The sequence below is a fragment of the Gadus morhua genome, chromosome 17 (assembly GCF_902167405.1).
Source record: "Gadus morhua chromosome 17, gadMor3.0, whole genome shotgun sequence".
Taxonomy (NCBI): domain Eukaryota; kingdom Metazoa; phylum Chordata; class Actinopteri; order Gadiformes; family Gadidae; genus Gadus; species Gadus morhua.
Genome location: NC_044064.1, coordinates 15,397,513 through 15,417,264, shown reverse-complemented (window position 1 = coordinate 15,417,264; position 19,752 = coordinate 15,397,513). Strand labels below are relative to the sequence as shown.

The window sequence follows — 19,752 nt, the reverse complement described above, 5'->3', positions numbered from 1 at the left end:
TTCACTTCATTTAATTTGTACAGAGAGTCTGGACCTAATCAATTGACAAACGTTAACTCACTTGAAGGCGGGTGTCTGTTGAAGTTTAAAATGATTGGATCTGCCCAGTGCCACTCTGGATCTGCCATAACCAATCCCTAACGTTTGGTTGTGACGTATGTCATGCGCCGGGAATCACGCGCAGGTTGTACACAAACCAAACACCTTGCGCGTCTGCACGAAAATGTCCGTCAACGACAGCTGCAGGTTTTGTTCGTCGAATTTAATTTATCAGGGAAAAATTGCACATTGTAAATCAACTACCGACCTACAACAACAACTCAAACTGGCGTACGACTTTATCGTCATTGTTCTCAGACACACCCTCTGTTCGCTGATTGGTGGCCGCTGTGGCGGCACCAGAAAACCAAATTACATACAGCAGGTCCAGACCTAGTACTGAAGGGAAATTCAAATTGAGCGGAAGTACTTAGGCGGGCGGAGCCAGGCTAGCATTAATGAGTTGTGCAGGTGAATTGACAGAAAAACAGTTAGCCAGAGCTCCACCATTGACGTTATTGCTAGGCGGGAGCACAAGCTGCTGGTCAAATGCGTATGCGCTGGCTGGTATATTTCAGACGAATTAATGACTTAACTGATCTTTCTCTTTTAATGGATGGAGAATATGTTAACAGATTTGGAACATGTAGTAAGCCTAGTAGTCGTGTCAACACGTTACACCTGTATCACCGAGTATAAACGGTATAAACTTTGAAACTAGGTCAACCGCCATCTTCTCGTCAACTCGCCTCTCACACTCGGTGACAGCGTCTTATAACGTTCTATATATAATAGTATAATATAATTGTATAGATAATATCACGGCCAAAAGCTCTGTGCGCCTCCGGATGGCTGTAGTGCGGGGAGCACTACGGCCATCCGGAGTGCTTTTGTTTACCGGCGTTGCTATGGTTACCGGTCTTGTAAGGAAGTGCGCCAATTCGCGGAGCGAATAGGTTTAATGGGAAATTAAATAGGCCTACCAACAAGTTGGAATAATTTTATATTCAATTATATTAGTTTTACAACCGATCACCCTCCCCCGCCAACAACGTTTTCTTTTCAGTAATAAAAAAGAAAATTTTATATTTTATATTCTTAATTTTATATTCAATTATATTAGTTTTACAACCGATCACCCCCCCCGCCAACAACGTTTTCTTTTCAGTAATAAAAAAGAAAATCGGTAAAAATGAATGATATAATTATAATTAAGAAAATAAAAATGTGTAAAATAGGCCACAGTTATGCTCTGTGCGGAAGAGGCGCTTCCGCACAGAGCAGAACTGTGGCCTATTTTACACATTTTTATTTTCTCAATTACAATTATATCATTCATTTTTAACGTAACGCCCGTTAATTTATGTAAACACATTACGTAACGCCCGACTTTTATTTTTTATTTTCCGATTTCTGGTGTGCTTGTGGATGTTTCTGTGCGTGGACGTCTGCAGCGGAAGTTCGTGTGGGTGGATGTCTGCAGCAAGACTCTATTGTTAAGGCCTGCATGTCAACGCCAACGTACTGCCGAGCCAGGCTGTGAGAAGAACATCAGGTCAATTTAAATTGTGTGGGTGTGTGCGTGTGTGTGGGCGAGGGTGGCAGAATATCAATGACATATTGTCAAGTATTCTTATATTACATTTATGTAATATATTATTCATATAGGCCTATTCAAGGTCTTGATCTCGATAGAAAATGTTCCTAAAATTAAAATTTGAAAAATGATCTGACAATGCCTACAATTTAATGATAAACGTAGTTCTAAGTATTAATAAAGTCCCAGTTCACTCTAAATTCTTATGTAAAATGTTTTTGTCAAAATGATCAGTAGGCTATACAGGAAATCATTTGTTGATTGAATTAAAATATGCATGTCATTTATATGACTGTGAAATCAATACATCCTTCATTTATTATTTTCCAGTTAATAAATCATGACAATAAAAACATTTATGAAGACAGTTTTATGCAAAATTAACTTTTAACTGTAAAACCCACAACCCTCATGATGTTAGGTCTAAAATTAATCCAAATAACTTTATTTTCTATACACAACTATATATATTGTGCTTTGTTACAGTTACTGACTGGAGATCAGTAAGATTTATATTTATTTATATTTTACAATTTAATAGTAAAATAAAGATGTTATAACATCAATTCATCTCAACACATCGGCCTGGCCTAAAGGAAAGAGCAGATTGACTGCTTCAAATATTGTGTTGGTCATACTAAAGAATGATTTATTGCTTTTTTAGTGAATAATACAAAACAGTGCAATAGGACATAAGGAACTTCATAAATTAAAAAAAATGGCCAATTAAATCTCAATCGCAATGTTGTTCAAAATAATGGCAATTCGATTATTTCCCCAACTTCTCTAGCAATACCTCTGCGGCTAATGTGATCCCCTGGCCTGGCTATTGCCAGACTCGTAGATTGCACGTTGGTCTGGGGAAGCTGCTGTAATTTTCTTCAGCTGAAGATGCGTGATCATCGGGCCTAGTTCAACTGACTCTGTACGCAATTGGCTGCTTGCCGCCACTTCCATGTCGTCATTGTGTTAAACCAGCCAATAGCGCGGCGGGGGGGAGAAGCAAGCTAGGGGATTGGCTGCCGTTAAAACGTATCGGAAGCAGAAAGAAATGTATTGCCCTTCTCAGACCCTTGTGCAGTGCGAATGCCGGCAGAATGGGCGGGGCTACCCAGTCTAGTGATCCCCCCCACGGTTAAATGTTAATGGACTGCATATAGCACTTTTCTTAGCGCTAGCGGTTAGTGGGGGGACAAACACCACCAAAGTGCTAAACCCAGCACACAAGCGGCCACCATCGTGACCGCCACCACCTTCCTCAAATCCCTCTTCTCCTTGGATTTGGTGTACAACTTTCCACCGTTGTCCACCATAACCTTCTCCACCTTACTCAGTAGCTCATCAACTTGATTCACATCTATTATACGGTTGTTGAATACATGGTACCTGCCTCCACACCTGCGGATCAAATCCTCAAGCCTAGCAGGTGCGCAGGCCAGGTACTGCTCCATCGGCTCCTCCAGGTCATCTCCCCTGGTGAACAGCACCACCGTGTGGTTGCGGAGCGCCGCTTCACCAAATACATCAGCCATCATATCGACGGCCAGGTTCTCCACCTCTGTGAAGCGTCCCACCTGGACCACCAGGAGGAAGGCGTGTGGGCCGGGGGCTGTCAGGGCCAAGCATTGGCTGACCTCCGTGGTGATCTGCTCCTTGGTCAGGTGTGTGTCTCCAAAACCTGGCATGTCCACCACCACCACCTTCTTCCTCATCCTCCTCGTCCCCCCCGCCTCCTCCTCAACATGGTAGACATGGCTCTTGGTCCCCAGCTGGCAGACCTTGGTTACAGAGCTTCCGCTTAACCTAGACAGGAAGTGAATCCGGCCCAGGATGGTGTTCCCTGAGGCGCTCTTCCCAGATCCCACCTTTCCAATCAGGATCAGTCTCAGCTCTTCTTCTGGGACATTCTGTCCCATGTCTGGACACGGTCCATTTGCTCCTGTGGGTGGAACATTACACAAGCTGTCCATTAAATTGCACCGTCTGGTCCACAAATGACTTTTTAAATCTTTGGGTGAGTTATCTAAAACAATGCTTGGTAATGATATCATTTGAATGGTATATTCCCAGCTTGAGAAATGTTCAGTTTATACAATTCAATAGGTCTAGTATTGGAATACCACATCCGGCCACTGGGCAACTTTTATCACAAACCTTGAGACCTTGTTTTGGCCATGTGATTAGACAAATCCATTGATTTGTAAATGTATTGTAAGAAGTGGATCTCTATGATGACCTCAGCGTGGAAGAATGTATATATAAATTCATTCATAAATACAATAACACATTTTTATGATTAATTGATTAACATAAAGGTACCGAAAAACCTGTGCGATATGTGTAATGTACATTTTGCATTCATGAGTTTATTCTGGTACCGAATCCTGAAAAATGTCTGTCTTGTTGGTGGAAGGCATAGACATAGGCCTATATATATATATATATATATATATATATATATATATATATATATATATTTAAGCAATAGATCACGCCAGGCTGTGGTATGTGCTCATTATACCACTGTTAAGGGGCGATGTCCGGCCCCGACGCGCAGCGGAGGGCCGGCGACCCCCTTCACAGTGGTATAATGAGCACATGCCACTGACTGAAGTGATCTATTGCTTTTATACAACGGTTACTGTTATGGCGAAACGAAAGTCATAGACACACTACATTTAAAAAGAAACAAAGAAAGTCAAAGTAGCCGTTTTGTTAAAGAATACAAAAAAGTAGTCCCTCCTGGCTGCCACTATGCATCGACGGTCGCTATGCAACACACTTTAGCGTCCCTCCGAGAGAAGGCTCCGATAGAGCGGTTCGCCGGCAATTTATCCTATGGAGCACTTCACTCGTCGTGTGCCTAAGCTTTCGTTAGTCTCTCCATCGCCTTGCTCACTCCCGGAGTAACAACATTCGAGCATTCTTAAATGAAGTAGAATAAATATATTTATTCTACTTCATTTAAGAATGCCGCTTGTATCGTTTTCTATCACATACATTTCCAACATGAGGTCCATTATAAAAATAAACCAAGGAGTGCATGTTTGATCGATCGTCATTAAAGCTGACTTGATACGAATGTAGCAACTACGTTATCAAACTAGGCCTATATATATATATATATATATATATATATATATATATATATATATATAGCCTACTATATATGTCCGGACCCTCCGCTGCGCGTCGGGGCCGGACAACGCCCCTTAACAGTGATAGGCCTATAATGAGCACATACCACCACAGCCTGTGGTGATCTATTGCTTAAATATATACTGACTAGATATTGACTAGATATTGTTTAAATGTGATCGATAGTGTTTAAATATGGTCGATAGTGTTTAAATGTTCTTTTCCCTCACTCTCCACCTCATCCCTAACTCTCCACCTCAAGCTGGTGTGTAGTGAGCGTTCTGGCACCGATTGGCTGCCGTGCATCACCCAAGTGGGTGCTACATATTGGTGGTGGTTAGTGAGGTCCCCCCTTCACTTTAGGCGTCGTTGAGTGTTATTAATTATTCTTCTTCTTCATGTTTAACCTCTGTTTTCCTTTTATTCCTAGTCTGTTTTACATAGTTTTGAATGATGACTATATGCTCTGTAAGGTGTCCTGGGTGTCTTGAAAGGCGCCTCTAAATTAAATGTATTATTATTATTATATTGCCTTCGGCTTCTAAGCATGCGTCAACAATACCACCATCTTGCGCAGGTAAACAACGAGTGGCTCGGGAAGAGGGGTAGGCCTACGGCAGATGCCCCAGGTGGCGAAGCTTTAAAGAGGGATAATTCTTCAGAGCGATCATTTTAATAATTTTAAAATTATTAAAATTACCTTTAATGTGTATTGGCCAATCAGATTTGTCTTGACGCGATTGCGATTCAGCCTGCATATAGCATGCACGCACACTCACAACCAGACTAACATTTATTATTTACATTTTGTGGTCACATTTATTTTCTATTGCTTTCAATTAATCTTGTTTTGTTTTGTTTTATTCTGTTTTTTCTTGATTAATGATTATTATTATTTTCATTTCTTCTGCTTATTTACATTTATATTTCATTATATTTAATTTATTTTAAAACACTTTGAATAACTACTGAGTCTGATACTGTTCTATAAAAATAAATTTGACTTTGACACAACAACGACGAATAAGTTGGTCGGCAGAATACAGAGCCTATGTATAGCCTAGTAGGCTATCTCTGGAATTCTATACCCCCCCCACCCACACAAACACACACACACACACACACACACACACACACACACACACACACACACACACACACACACACACACACACACACACACACACACACACACACACACAATTGTTTTTATGAGAGACATGTGCTTGTGGTAAAGGTAAAAAAAATGTATTACCCCCCTATAGTAGTATTTTAAACAGTGCTGTATCTTCCTTGGAAGGAAGCACATTTTCATCTCCTTGACCCGCGAATGGATCGAAAGAGCGCTTGTTTTATTCAATCTTCGGAAAAATATAGTTTCACTCTAGAAACGCTAGAGGTCAGCAATACTCGCCGTCGCGCAATGAAGTCGGTTATAGGAAAAGTGGAATCGAATTCATTTTAAATAGTGCTGTATTTTCCTGCCTTCGAAAGAAGTGCACCTTTTCATCTCGCCTTGACCCGATGACGATTTCCACAAAGGTTAAGGAAAGGAGGCATAATGGTTAGGAGATTTGACAGCCCGTAGAGGCCCCTGAAGGAGGCAATAGGCCTATATCTACGGGTGGAAAGAAATAGCCCCCAACCAACGGAACCTTGTCTAAATGTTCATGTCAGCAAGCCAATAATGTACGATTCATTTAGTTACTGAGCTTCTGAAGATAAATTCACCTACCTGACTCCATATTGAATATTTTCTTCAAAATAAAATCCCTTTCTTCGCAAAGTGAGTATATACGTGAGATCAGGTTGAGACCGCAGTTAGCGTAGTCTAGGCCTACTGCATCTAAACAACTTCACATGTAGCCTAATGGACACGAGGTAGTTTCACTCAAAGATGTTTCCGTAAACGACACACCAGAATTGTTTCAGTTTCAGTATGAATGTCATGGACATGCGCAGATTAGTTTTTAAACCTAAACGTTGACATTTTCTTTTCACGCACGGAATATGTTTGTGTTCTATTTCATCCTTACTGACCGCCAGAGGCGGTGCATTAAGCACTGGATTTATCCGTCTCGCGCATGCGCAGTTCGAGTACCTATGCCAACAAGGTCACATGTGACCCTCGTGACACCGGATTGGCTACATAGCCCGGTGTCGACAGAGGATCTGTTCCTTTCATCTTCTCGCAAAGACGTATGTTGTAGTACCGCTTGCGGATAGCGTATTCGCTTTTTGAAAAGGATCGCGCTCCAGACTGTGTGCAGCCTCGCGACCAAGGGTCGGAGCAACGGGTGAACTCGTCCTCCAGGGGCTGTTGGTCTGTACAGCGCTGTAAGGCTTCCCTTGAGTAGAAGCTTCCAAGTTTTTGTTTAGTTTCAGTCACTTACCGGTGAAGGCAGCGCTCTCGCGTCCTCTCCCGGCAACACTGCTGGGATTATTTTTTCACTACTGGGATTAATTTCGCTACTGATAGCTCCCTTATAGAAACAGCTCGGCTGTGTTCTGGTTTACCAGATTTATTTGGTAAAAGTTTTTCCAGTCAGTCACTTACCGGTGAAGGCAGCGTTCTCGCGTCCTCTCCCTGTAACACTGTTGTTTATTTCTTTCGGTCACTTACCGGTGAAGGCAGCGCTCTCGCGCCCTCTCCCTGTAACACTGTTGGGGTTTATTTTTCAGTCACTTACCGGTGAAGGCAGCGCTCTCGCGCCCTCTCCCTGTAACACTTGTTTGTTTCTTTTCAGCCACTTACCGGTGAAGGCAGCGCTCTCGCGTCCTCTCCCGAGAACACTGCTGTGTATTTGAGTGTGTAATTATTTTTTCAGTCACTTGCTGGTGAAGACTGCGCTCTCGCGTCCTCTCCCGGTAACACTTTCTTGGCTTTTCTTGAATTAGTAGCTCTCTGGTGAAGGCAGTGCTCCCTCTCCCAGTGTTCTGCTGATGGCTCATGGGTGTGGCGCCTGTGTGGCCCTCCTTGAGCCTGACGATGGCCATGATCGCTGCCCCTCTTGCCTCGGCTTCGAGCATTTGAGGGAGGGCCTTACCGAGAGGGCCTGTATGAACTGCGGCTCCATGCCCTTGGCACTCAGGCTGGCTAGGCTCGCAGCGATGGAACATCCGGCAGCTGTCGACCTACCATCAATGGCGCCACTTCCTCCTGCTCAGCCCGGCCATTCTTGGCGTCGGGGTAGAGCAGGCCCCCCCCCCAGGAAAAGGGCTAGGGACGAGCTAGCATCCAAGGTGGATCGCTTGTCGTCCGATATGGAGAGGATACAGGAACTCCTCCTGACCCTGCAACCCGGGGCAGGTGGCGCGGTGGCTGACATCCGGCCTGACCCTTCCTTGGGGGATGTGCCGGGGACGGACGATGTCCTGTCGCTGGCGGCATCAGCCAACCTCTTCAGTGAGGGTGTCACGGGGGAGGAAGCCTCAAACGCTTTTGGGGAGGCCTCCCGCTCCTCTGCTCAGAGCTCTGGGCACAGCACAGAGGGTAACCCCATCGGGGCCGTCATCCGTACGGCCCTGGCTCGCCTGGGGCTCGATGCTCCTCAGGCAGACTTGGCCCAGCCTAGCGCCTTTTTCAGGCGCAGCCCTGCCACAGCCCCTTTCTCTGTCCCTCCTTCGGAGGAGTATTTAAAGGAGCTACACCTCTGCTGGAAGGACGCCAAGGCTCTCCCCCGTCCTTCTTCCAGTGCTCGGGCCTTGGCTGCCATGCGGGATCCAGCACAGTATGGTTTGGGTTGCATGCCACCCGTTGAGCCCGCCATTGCCTCCCTCATTCTAACCCCCGATCAGGCCTTGCGGCCGGATGCCAGGTGTCCTCGGCCCCAGTGCAGGGTCACAGACGACCTGCTTTCGAAGGCCTATGACGCAGCAGCACGTATGGGGCGGATTGGCAACTCCCTCTCCCACCTAATGCTGGCGCTCTCGACCTCGCTGCAACAAGCTGCAGTTGAGCCGTCTACACAGGACCTGAGCGACGCGTCCCTACAGGCCTTTGCCCTCATGTCCAGGGAATTGGGGCGTGTTATGTCCACCCTGGTCCAGACTCGCCGCCAGGTTTGGTTGGCTCAGTCGCCCCTGACGGAGGCGTGCAGGAAGGCCCTTAGAGCCGTGCCAGTGGTACCGGGGGAGCTGTTTGGGTCAGCTGCCCTGGAGACGCTGGAGCGAGCTGCCCAAGCTAGGCAAACCAACCTGCAGCTGTCGGGTCTTCACAGGAGTGTCTCCGCTCCTGGCAGGCCTAGAGCCCCCCCGGCTGCCCCCCGGGCCCGCTACCAGCCACCACGCTCTTACCCAGCAAGAGATGAGGGCCTACGCAGGTCTCGGCGGTCCGCCCAGCAGCCCGCTGATAGCTTTCGCGCCCCCGCCCGCCCATCGCCCGGGCAGCCTCGGGCCGCGGAGCCTCACCGGTACCCCTCCAGAGCCGACAGAGGCCGGGGGGCCAGGCGCTAGGACCACGGGGCCGGTCGTCGGCTGTTTTTCCCAGCAGCAGATCAGCTATTGGGCTGCCTGTACTATAGACCCCTGGGTGGTTTCCACCTTAACCCGGGGGTACGAATTACAGTTCCGACGCCGGCCCCAGGCCTTTGGCCGGGTCAGGATGACAGTCGTCCGCGACCCGACGAAGGCCGCAGCTCTGGCCCAGGAGCTATCCGCCCTCCTGGCCAAGGGTGCGATCGAGCCAGTGGACCCTCAGTTACAACCCGGGGGGTTCTACTCTGCGTACTTTCTGGTCACCAAGAAAGACGGCGGATTCAGGCCCATTCTAGACCTAAGGGGCCTGAACACGTTTTTAAAAATTTTACCATTTCACATGCTCACCTCGGCGGACACCCTGAGGGTAGTTGCCAGGGGGGAGTGGTTCACGACTATAGACCTAAAGGACGCCTATTTTCATGTGCCGGTTGCGGCACACCACAGGCGGTTCCTGAGGTTTGCCTATCGGGGCAGGCATTACCAATTCAGGGTACTTCCCTTCGGGCTTTCCCTCTCCCCGAGGGTTTTCACCAGGGTTGTGGCGGCAGCCCTCGCACCCCTGCAGACGCAGGGCATGAAGATCCTGCCGTATCTGGACGACTGGCTGGTCTGTGCGCCCTCCAGGTCCCAGGTGGCCCAGGACACGGCCCGCCTGCTGTCGCACGTCGCCCGGCTGGGCTTGACGGTGAATCAAACAAAGAGTTGCCTGGACCCTTCCCAACGGGTTACCTATCTGGGGTTGGTCCTGGACTCGGTCGCCATGAAGGCCTACCTTTCACCTCGACGGGTGAACGACATCCTCCGCCTCCTTCCCCTCTTCAGAGCCGGCAGGAGGCTGCTTTTTATTCATTTTCTTCAGCTTCTGGGCAAGCTGGCAGCTGCTTCAGCTGTGGTGCCTCTGGGCTTACTGTCCCTGCGGCCACTCCAAATGTGGCTGAACAGCCTGCACCTAGATGCCAAGTGGCACAGGCAGAGGAGGGTCAAGGTGACCCTGCAGTGTCTTGTCTCTCTGGCCCCATGGAGAAAGAGAGCGTATCTGGAGGCAGGCGTGCCCATGGGCGCAATCCCGGCACGCCGGGAGTTGGTGACAACCGACGCCTGCCTCTCGGGATGGGGCGCAGTGTGGCAGGGCAGGACTGCGCAGGGACGGTGGTCTGGCCGGGACGTGGCACAACACATCAATGTGCTGGAACTCCGGGCTGTGCAGCTGGCATTAGCCAGCTTTCTGCCCCATTTGACAGGCCGGCATGTCCTGGTCCGGTCGGACAACATGGCCACGGTTTCGCAGGTGAACCACCAGGGGGGCACCAGGTCAGCACGGCTACTCCGGGTATCCCAGAGCCTGTGGACTTGGGCTTCTCCCCGTCTGGCCAGCCTACGGGCAGTCTATTTGCCGGGGGCCCAGAATCGGGCGGCAGACTTCCTCTCCCGACGGAAGCCTCCACCGGGGGAATGGCGGCTTCACCCCGAGGTGGTGGAGTCAATGTGGGGCCTCTTCGGCAGGGCAGAGGTGGACCTCTTTGCCTCGGAGGAGTCGGCGCATTGCCCCCTCTGGTTCTCCTGGGCAGAAGCGTCCAGCCCTTTAGGGCAGGACGCGCTGGCGCACGATTGGCCGGACAGGCCTCTTTATGCCTACCCACCATTGCCTCTGGTTCTGCCGACACTCCAGAGGGTCCTTTTGCAGGGCCACCGGCTTCTTCTGGTGGCCCCCTTTTGGCCGGGGAGGCTCTGGTATCCACTGCTGCTCAGGCTCTGCTGCAGCTCGCCATGGCGCCTCCCCGACAGGAGGGATCTCCTGTCCCAGCTGGGGGGTCAGATCTGGCATCCCGACCCCTCTCGCCTACAGCTCTGGGCTTGGCCACTGCAGGGCCCGACCCACTGCTGAGGGAGTGCACTGCGGCTGTCAGGGGTACGGTCATGAGTGCCAGGGCACCATCGACCAGGTTGCAGTACGGAAACAGGTGGAAGCTGTTCTCCAACTGGTGTGCGGCTAGGGCCGTGGATCCAGTGCATTGCGCTGTGACCACGGTGCTGGAATTTCTGCAGTCCCTCCTGGATAGTGGCCGGTCGCACTCTACCTTGAGGGTCTATGTCGCTGCCATCTCCTCCCTACATAATAGGGTTGACAGCGCCACGGTAGGGCGCCACAGATTAGTGTCCCTCTTTCTAAGAGGGGCTTCAGCATGGGACCTGCCGCTGGTGCTGGAAGCCTTGTCATCTCCTCCCTTCGAGCCTTTGGGTCAAGGGGGTTTGAAGTGGCTGTCTATGAAGGCTGCCTTTTTACTCGCCATAACATCTGCCAAGCGGGTCGGGGAGTTGCATGCCCTATCAGTGAGTGATACATGCCTGAGGTGGAACTCTGATGGCTCGGGTGTCACTCTATGGCCGAACGTTGCGTTCCTGCCAAAGACCCTGCCACGCAATCACCTTAACCAGCCCATCCAGTTAGCACGCTTTGACCCCCCTTCTGGGGAGGGTGGGTCTGAGCTGCTGTGCCCGGTGCGGGCCCTTAGGGCTTATATTTCTGCTACCGCCGGTATTCGCCAGTCGGAGCGGCTTTTTGTTTGCCATGGTGGCCCTAACAGGGGTCGTGCTTTAACAAAGCAGAGGCTGTCCCACTGGATTGTGGAGACCATAACACACGCCTACGGGGCCAGTGGTCGCCCCCCGCCATCCAGGGTGAGGTGTCACTCAACTAGGAGCGTCTCCACATCATGGGCTGCCCTGAGAGGGGTGCCCCTGGGGACCATCTGTGCCGCGGCGTCATGGGCGTCGCCTAGCACATTCTCCAGGTTCTACCGGGTGAACGTTGCCACTCCCCATCCAATGGGCGTGGCCCTGATGCCAAGCTCTGCTCTCTCTGATCAGTAGGTGGGCACCTTGACTCTTCGTGACGTTGTTGGTATTGGCCATCCAGTGCTTAATGCACCGCCTCTGGCGGTCAGTAAGGATGAAATAGAACGCAGAGTTACGTATGTAACTCCGGTTCTATGAATCCTGGATGACCGCCAGAGTTACAGGTCACTCAGAAGTCTCGTGGTTCGCGAGAAGATTCTGGGAACAGATCCTCTGTCGACACCGGGCTATGTAGCCAATCCGGTGTCACGAGGGTCACATGTAACCTTGTTGGTATAGGTACTCGAACTGCGCATGCGCGAGACGGATAAATCCAGTGCTTAATGCACCGCCTCTGGCGGTCATCCAGGATTCATAGAACCGGAGTTACATACGTAACTCTGCGTTTGTGTGCGTGTCCGTGTGACTAGAAACAATTAGACATTATTTTCTAATAATCTTTATTCTTTTGAATGATTATAAATACGTTTTTAACACTTTAATAAAGAAGACACATATTTATTAGATCACATTTCACATTTCTGTAAAGGCACTTCTATGGAAATATTTTTTCAATATTTGTTTTTGTTTCGTAAAAACAAAACTAGGTGTATGATGTTGGATATTACTTACATGACAGAGTTGCTTTCTGTGATCTGGATCAAAGGCTGAACCCAAGGGAAGCGTCTTTTATTTGTTCCAGAGGATTTCATACGTTCGCCGCTACAGACCTTTTCTTTGAACACCGTTACCACAAGTCCTCCTCCTCCACATAGTAGTCAGAGGTCAGAGTGACGTTGACCATTGTAATTTACTGTTCCAAGTGTTGTATTTGTATTGTGTTACAGGGAAAACGACACAACTGAATGAAATATTGATATTGAGGACACAATGGTCAGTTGAACTTTGAAAAAATAAAAGTAAAACATTGCACTGCATGAATGTGGCTGTTTCTGCATACACTGTAATTAAAACAAAAAATAGGCAGCATTTTTTTTCGTCAAAACAACGTGATAATAATAATATGATTTTCGCCATAACGTGATCTCAGGAATATATATAATATATACTATAGCGAACGTTAAGTGTTTTTAACCTCTTATCCCTGAAAAACCAAAAAAATGATAAAATCCTATTGAAACAAATGCAACTTACCGTCACTCACATAGCAGATAAGGTTGAAGAGAAATGCAGCTGACGTGGCATATCTTTGAATCAATGTAATTGTGTTTAATGATATTAAAAAAATGTAATAATAATCAAAGATTGGCTAGGTCATGTAAGGTTTGTTTTTCCAATAGCATTTTATTATTATCTTATCTGTTGTTCAGAAGATCAATTTAACTCAAAGTCTGCTGTGGCCAATATACCAACTCTCAATATAACTCAATATACCAAAAAACAGATATCAAGCCAGTTGTCTTCAGTATCAACTCAATTGAAAACCAACAACCCAATTTGTTAAACTGAAAAGGTATCGCTGGGTTTGACTCCCTGAAGTCGAGACTGATCTGCGACATGGATGAGACCCTGTGAAGACCTGCCGGACTCCGGGCTTTGCCGGAGCTAAAGTCCTGCGCCGGGGTCCGGCAGGAGCTCAGCTCCTTTCGTTCCTTGAATTTCAAGTTAATGCCGGACACTTCTGATAGGGTGGGCCAGCTGTCAATCATTGTGGCAGTGGCTCACGGCATAAACAGTTTGTCAAAATTAGTGCAGCAAAAAAGATAAAAGTTGCAACTGAAATCAGCTGGATGCATTTTTCATTCAGTGATGAAGGTCTCCCTAAATCCTCAATTAGATTGCCTTAAGTCAGTATGTTAATGTATCCTGCAGACATACATTTGCAGTTTTGTTAATAGTTATCTATCTTGGAGAGCTACAGCTGGTATGAGAGACATTCGAACAATATGCAGGGTTGTTTAGTAAATGAATCCTTGAAAGCAAATCCAGTTATTGTAACCTTAGAGTAGCCAAGGTCAGATAGGCCTAGCAAAAAATAAATGTCAGGCCTTGAAATAGACTGGCAAAGTCGAGGCAACTGTAAAGTAGCCTGATACATAATTTGCATTGAATTAATTTGTACCATTTAATCGTGTCACTAATATATGTTTAATTGCAATCGTCTAATGGCCCTCCGCTGACTTTGCCAAAGTAACTGTGGCCCTTGGAATAAAATTGTTGCCCATCCCTGACCTAGAAGTATGGCGGATAGATGAGCAACGCTTGCTACAGTGCACCGGGTAGGATGGTAGACTGAATCTTTCCAGCACACATCCAGGTGGACACGCCCACTTGTGATGTCAGAAGAGGCAGATTTTCGAAAACGGCTTGTAACGGCTAATCACTATTCAAACTCACACCTGGTGGGATAATATTTCACCTTTAATGTTGAGATATTTTATGCTGTCTTTTTTTTTTTTTTTTACTGTCGCCTACAAATAAAATGCAATGCATGATCCTTTTAGTCCGTTTCGAGGTTGCTTGCTTCCGGTGGTTCATGGTTCATGTCAGCGGTTGGATTTGATTACGCCGCCAGATGACTGCCTAACTGCAAATGAGCGGCCTCTTGTGGCCAGAGTAGCACCCCGCATATGGGACGCTTTTTGGTAGGTGACGTTGTAAAGGTACGAACACACCAAACGCGTACCCGCGTAAGATTTACGCGCGTTAACGCAGCTAAAATGTTGCTTGACCATTTTGTGTCAAAAATGGTCCTACGTACGCAGCTACGCGCCTGTGGCTGCGCTGGATTTAGGAGTCCGAGGAAGGAAACCCAAACGCAGCCGTGTTTGGGTGCATGATCGGGTTGGATCGGGCTTAGATCGGGTTAGATTAAATAATCTCGGATATAAATAAAAATAATCGGGTTAAATAACTTCACATGGTGTGTCTGGTGTGTTTCCAGCATTCGTAGTGTTGATCAGCAGAGAAATAGTCCGCCAAGACGTTGAGGTTGCTTAGCAACCAGAGACTCTGTCCATGCAAGTGAACGGAGCGTTCACTCTTCGTCTATCAAACCAAACATCCTTCACATTCACCGAGCGAACATTATGAAAGTAAAATGCACATTTCTCGCTAAAAATGTTTCCATAAACGCATTTAATGGCGTAACTATGTTACTATTTCCACCCAGAATAAAGAAAGATGTCGGCCGTATGCTTCTGTGCAAGCGTCACTACTCTCTGCCAGTGACGTCGGGTCAAGCTCCACGCTGATTGGCTATTGCGGCTAAGCATCACGCGTATGAGCGTAAAAAGTTCAATTTTTTGAACTCCTCGCGTACGCGCGTATATGTACGCGCGTATATATACGTCGCTAACGCGGGTAAAATGTTGCTTTTTCGCATGGTACGCATGTACGCAGCTCATACGCGCGTAAACCAATGGTTCCCTATGGAAAAATTGCCGATTTTATACGCGTCTATACGCGGGGTACGCGTTTGGTGTGTTCGTACCTTAAAGGGGTAGTTCGGAATATTGGACATAGGGCCTGATTCCGAAGTGAGCATTGGTATTCTATATCACTGGAGACAGTTTTCAACACATTTCATTCAGTCCTTCTAGTTGCAGAGTTCGCTCGTGCTAGGCTAGCGCAAGTCAACGGGCAATGCTAGCCTGCTATTAAAAACAGTCTTACCCACTCCACAGTACACCCGAGGTAAATCAATTATAACGCCAGACTATAGATTTAAATGTCTGTGTTGATAGAATAATGTTAGAAATAAAACTAACCATGCATCGCATGAATCATCGAGGGACTACTTTCTCAGCAGAAGTGGAATTCTACTATGCGCTGGTTAGGTTTGTAACCGAATCACGACAGAAGAACGTAAACAGAGAAGCGTGGGACAGAAGCGCAATTGAACGACTAGGCAACATGATGGTTCAGTGTGCTTTTAGAAATTGTAGAAATAAACGGTACAGATGGGCACCACAAAGTTTCCACCAATTTCCAGTGCGAGATCCAGAAAGGACTCAACTGTGGCTTGTTGCCGCTGGCTTTGACATCAAAACACCGGCTCGTACATGTACGGTTCGTTGGATACAACAAATTCCTCATAATCGTCTTGCATCGCTAACTCCTCCAAACGTGGCCATATCTTGTTAATTTAATACGCTTGTAGAATTCCTTCGTTCACTGTACTCTGCGTTTGTAGCAATGACAGCGGCAGGTAACCTAGGTATCAGTCCGCCGCTGCCGTAGCCTACGTACAGGAATATAAACACTGCTGCTGAGACCCCGCAATTCCCTCAAAATGCAATGCAATGCAAGGTTGGTTTTATTTCTAACATTATTCTATAAACAGACATTTAGATGTATAGTCTGTCGTTATAATTGATTTACCTCGGGTGTACTGTGGAGTGGGTAAGACTGTTTTTAATAGCAGGCTAGCATTGCCCGTTGACTTGCGCTAGCCTAGCACGAGCGAACTCTGCAACTAGAAGGACTGAATGAAATGTGTTGAAAACTGTCTCCAGTGATATAGAATACCAATGCTCACTTCGGAATCAGGCCCTATGTCCAAAATTCCGAACTACCCCTTTAAGAGCAACAAAAAATCTATATCTTCAAGCCAGGTAATAGTGCAAGCTTTTTCAATTTTAGTTAACTAATACAGACAACAAAGATGGAGCTGAAATTTATGGTTGAGACTGTTGAGTCAATATGTTAAAGAGAAAAGAGCAATGCCTTTCTTTCATTTTAGTTAAAGTTAAAGTTGAAATATGTATTTGGGGACGCTCATGTCCTTATCAAAAGAAGATGAGGAAAATAAATAAAAGTCTTGGTTTGATAACGTCTTGTAGCAGCGTGGGTCCATGGGTGTTGTTGTCTTCACAACTATTGATCTGAGATGACTCAGCAGCCAACATGTTCACCGACGATGTGACGTATGTAATTTGGTGAAAAACGAGTTTGATCCTTCGTGGTATGGTCGTCTCGGGCTAGGTATGACTCGGAGTGGTAAATATTCAACAAGTGTTTTTTTACCACAGAGACAAGGTAAACAAGCTTATGTTCTGGAGGTGGTTCATGAAGCATCTCTTGAACACATGTAAGAAAAGTTTATATTGGAAGTGGGCAGACTTTGAAATAAGCCACGCCTATATGTTCGGTAAACCTTTGTCTGTCATTGCTTTAGCGGAAATGGCAAAGTGGCCATATTTGTAGTCCTTAACCCATCTACAAAGTACAAACTCATTAAACCTTATATGGTGTGTCCATTATGTGGAGAAGAAACCATTCATAACTGTTAGCTTGAAACATGTCATCAGAAAAGGCATAGACTAAAGTAATTGACATCCCATTTCATTGTAATGAAATTTGCCGCTACCTTGAGATGAGCTGTAGATGAGTGACATGGAGAATTACACCGTAGGCTAATTAAGCCGTTATCCGCGGTCAAAACAATCACAATAACAGCAACGGTTGTGTGTTGAATGTTGTAACTTTAAATTGTAGCACATCGTAGTAGGCTTGATTGATATTAAAATGTCAGATCACTTATTAGGGCATGTAGCCTTCTATAACAGTTATCACTGTGTTAGAAAGCTATGTGATGCACAGCTGGTGCATCAGGCTGACTCGCTCATGTGTATATTATTATGTATAACATGTCCTGCATTGGAAGTCATGGCCATATTCATGGTCTTGTCTTACCTCTGTTGTAATTGTGTAAACACAAAAGCATTGTAATAAACCATAGTATGTATAGTGACACACACAGAGAAGGCAAAGCCTTCCTATTCATAGTTAAGAAATTTCCGCCATAACTTAATTCCGAAAAGGCACAAATGGTTGGAATACAAATTCACCAGAATGCAGGAAATTAAGTGTTTGACACTAAATTCTTTGGGGCGAGTTGCCGTAGTCGAGGCGGGAGATGAGCTGGGCTGCTTCCCTTGTGAGGAACGGCTGGATCCACCTGGCGTTCGTAGAAGAGGATGGATGCAGACTGTGGCCGCTGTAGATCTTCAGAGTCGTCAGACATTTTCACAATTTCGTCATTGTAGGTGAGCCAGCCGTCTCAAGTGACGCCTGCCGCCATCAGAAGTCTTTCACTTACAAAATGACCTATGAGGAAGAAAGGGCATGTGGACTTTATATATATATATATATATATATATATATATATATATATATATTATAGTACCATCTAGGCCTACACCTTGGTCTGTAACCGCAAGCCTAGTTGCATAAGCAGGAATCTCAATCCAGTTAATGAATGCTAGGCAGTCTGCATCCACTCTGATCTGGAAGCTAGAAGCTTTACTCTACAAATGACTTCAATGTTCTTCTTACCCTCGTCAGTTCTTGACCCGACATGGCTGATGACACTCACCAGCTTGTACCGGAATGTCTCCTGAAACTAAGCACATTTATAGACAATGTTCTAGCTAGCATAGTTTTGAATTGAGTAAAAAGCTGCGGTATTAAAGTTACATGAACACGAATGACAAGCACAATAAATATCAAATGTAATCTACGTGGATGTTTACCTGTGTGGCAGGCAGGAAACCGGAAAGATCCAGTTCTCTGCAAAGAACCACAGGATGATTCAACTTCACTCGCGCGCCCTTTTCGTCTTCACCAATCCGGTTCAGACGGAAGATAAAGACACTGGGGGAAGCGGAGCATAAAGAGGAAAAGATTAAAAAGGTCAGAAGTCGATTTTTTTGTTGTTCACAGAGACGGAGGGGTGGTAAGGCCGGATGTTGAATCTTTGCTGCCTATTGTTCATTGAATATTTGTCTAACAGAAATAAGCACAACAAAAAAAATCCAACAAGACTTTTATACTGTTGGTTGATATATTAATTTGGTGAAACTGGTTTGGTTAATATATTTAGAATAACCCTATCCAGACAAATATCTAAGCAATGTGTCAATGGATCAGTTCATTATGTGGTCAGTGTGTCTAACCTGGGCAGCGTCTTCAAAGCACAATGATGTGATCCGCAAGAACCACACAAGGTCTGAAAATAAAAGTGCCAATAAAAGACAGCAAACAGAAGTATACTCTGCATGTTTCCACACAAGGAGAAAATACTAAAACCACATAATGTATTGAGTCACAGGTGAGGCCAGTGGGTGTCACACCTTCAGATGCTTCCGAAACATTTGGTTAACTGTTTCTCCAGGCACCAGATGCAGGATTAAGTAGGTGATGCTCTGTGACTGGAAAAATCCAAATCTATGGAGAAGGAAAGACAAGCGACATATTTTAAAGACGTCATCTTGTGCAATTTGTGGCCAATTAATAGATGGGTTCAACTGGAACAAGTTCACATGCTTTAATGTAAAAAATAAGACCTTATTATATCTCACTGGTCATTGCAACTTATGCCTCGTTTCCACTGCAGGGTGCGGTACGGTTCGCTTCGCAAAGGTGCGGTACGGATTGAGTTTCCACCACCAAAAGTGGGCGTGACCCGGACTGAGCCTTGCTTGTTTTGCCCTCGTCTTCAGTACTCCTCCGTTGGGGTACTGAGACGCCTGAAAGGGTGCCGGAAAATTCGAGCTACACACCCCCTCCGTTGATTGGTCGACAGAATCGTCCCTTCCGGGCGACGTGGGGATAAAAACAAACAAACAGTAGCCTCAAGGTATTATTCTTTACAATGAACATGTCGCGTAAAACACTTGCTTGGGCGAACAAGGAGGTGG

General features: G+C 46.5%; 1 protein-coding gene and 1 long non-coding RNA gene across 3 annotated transcripts; both read right to left on the bottom strand.

Moving 5' to 3' along the window:
• Positions 1–1,877: 1,877 nt before the first annotated feature.
• LOC115529802 (GTPase IMAP family member 9) lies at positions 1,878–12,864 on the bottom strand. Of its 2 annotated transcripts, none has more exons than XM_030338882.1 (2): positions 12,722–12,864; positions 1,878–3,575 (listed from the first exon to the last, which is right to left on the bottom strand). In XM_030338882.1, the coding sequence occupies exon 2, from the start codon at positions 3,550–3,552 to the stop codon at positions 2,818–2,820; it is 735 nt and encodes a 244-aa protein (XP_030194742.1). In that variant the 5' UTR covers positions 3,553–3,575; positions 12,722–12,864; the 3' UTR covers positions 1,878–2,817. The 2 variants fall into 2 exon arrangements, with proteins under 2 accessions (XP_030194742.1, XP_030194741.1); XM_030338881.1 differs by lacking the exon at positions 12,722–12,864 and adding an exon at positions 6,510–6,712.
• A 5,146-nt stretch (positions 12,865–18,010) lies between these two features.
• Positions 18,011–19,180, bottom strand: LOC115529815 (uncharacterized). Its single transcript, XR_003973646.1, has 4 exons — positions 19,009–19,180; positions 18,586–18,706; positions 18,389–18,455; positions 18,011–18,160 (listed from the first exon to the last, which is right to left on the bottom strand). It is a non-coding gene; the product is annotated as an uncharacterized LOC115529815 (long non-coding RNA).
• Between the last annotated feature and the right edge of the window lie 572 nt (positions 19,181–19,752).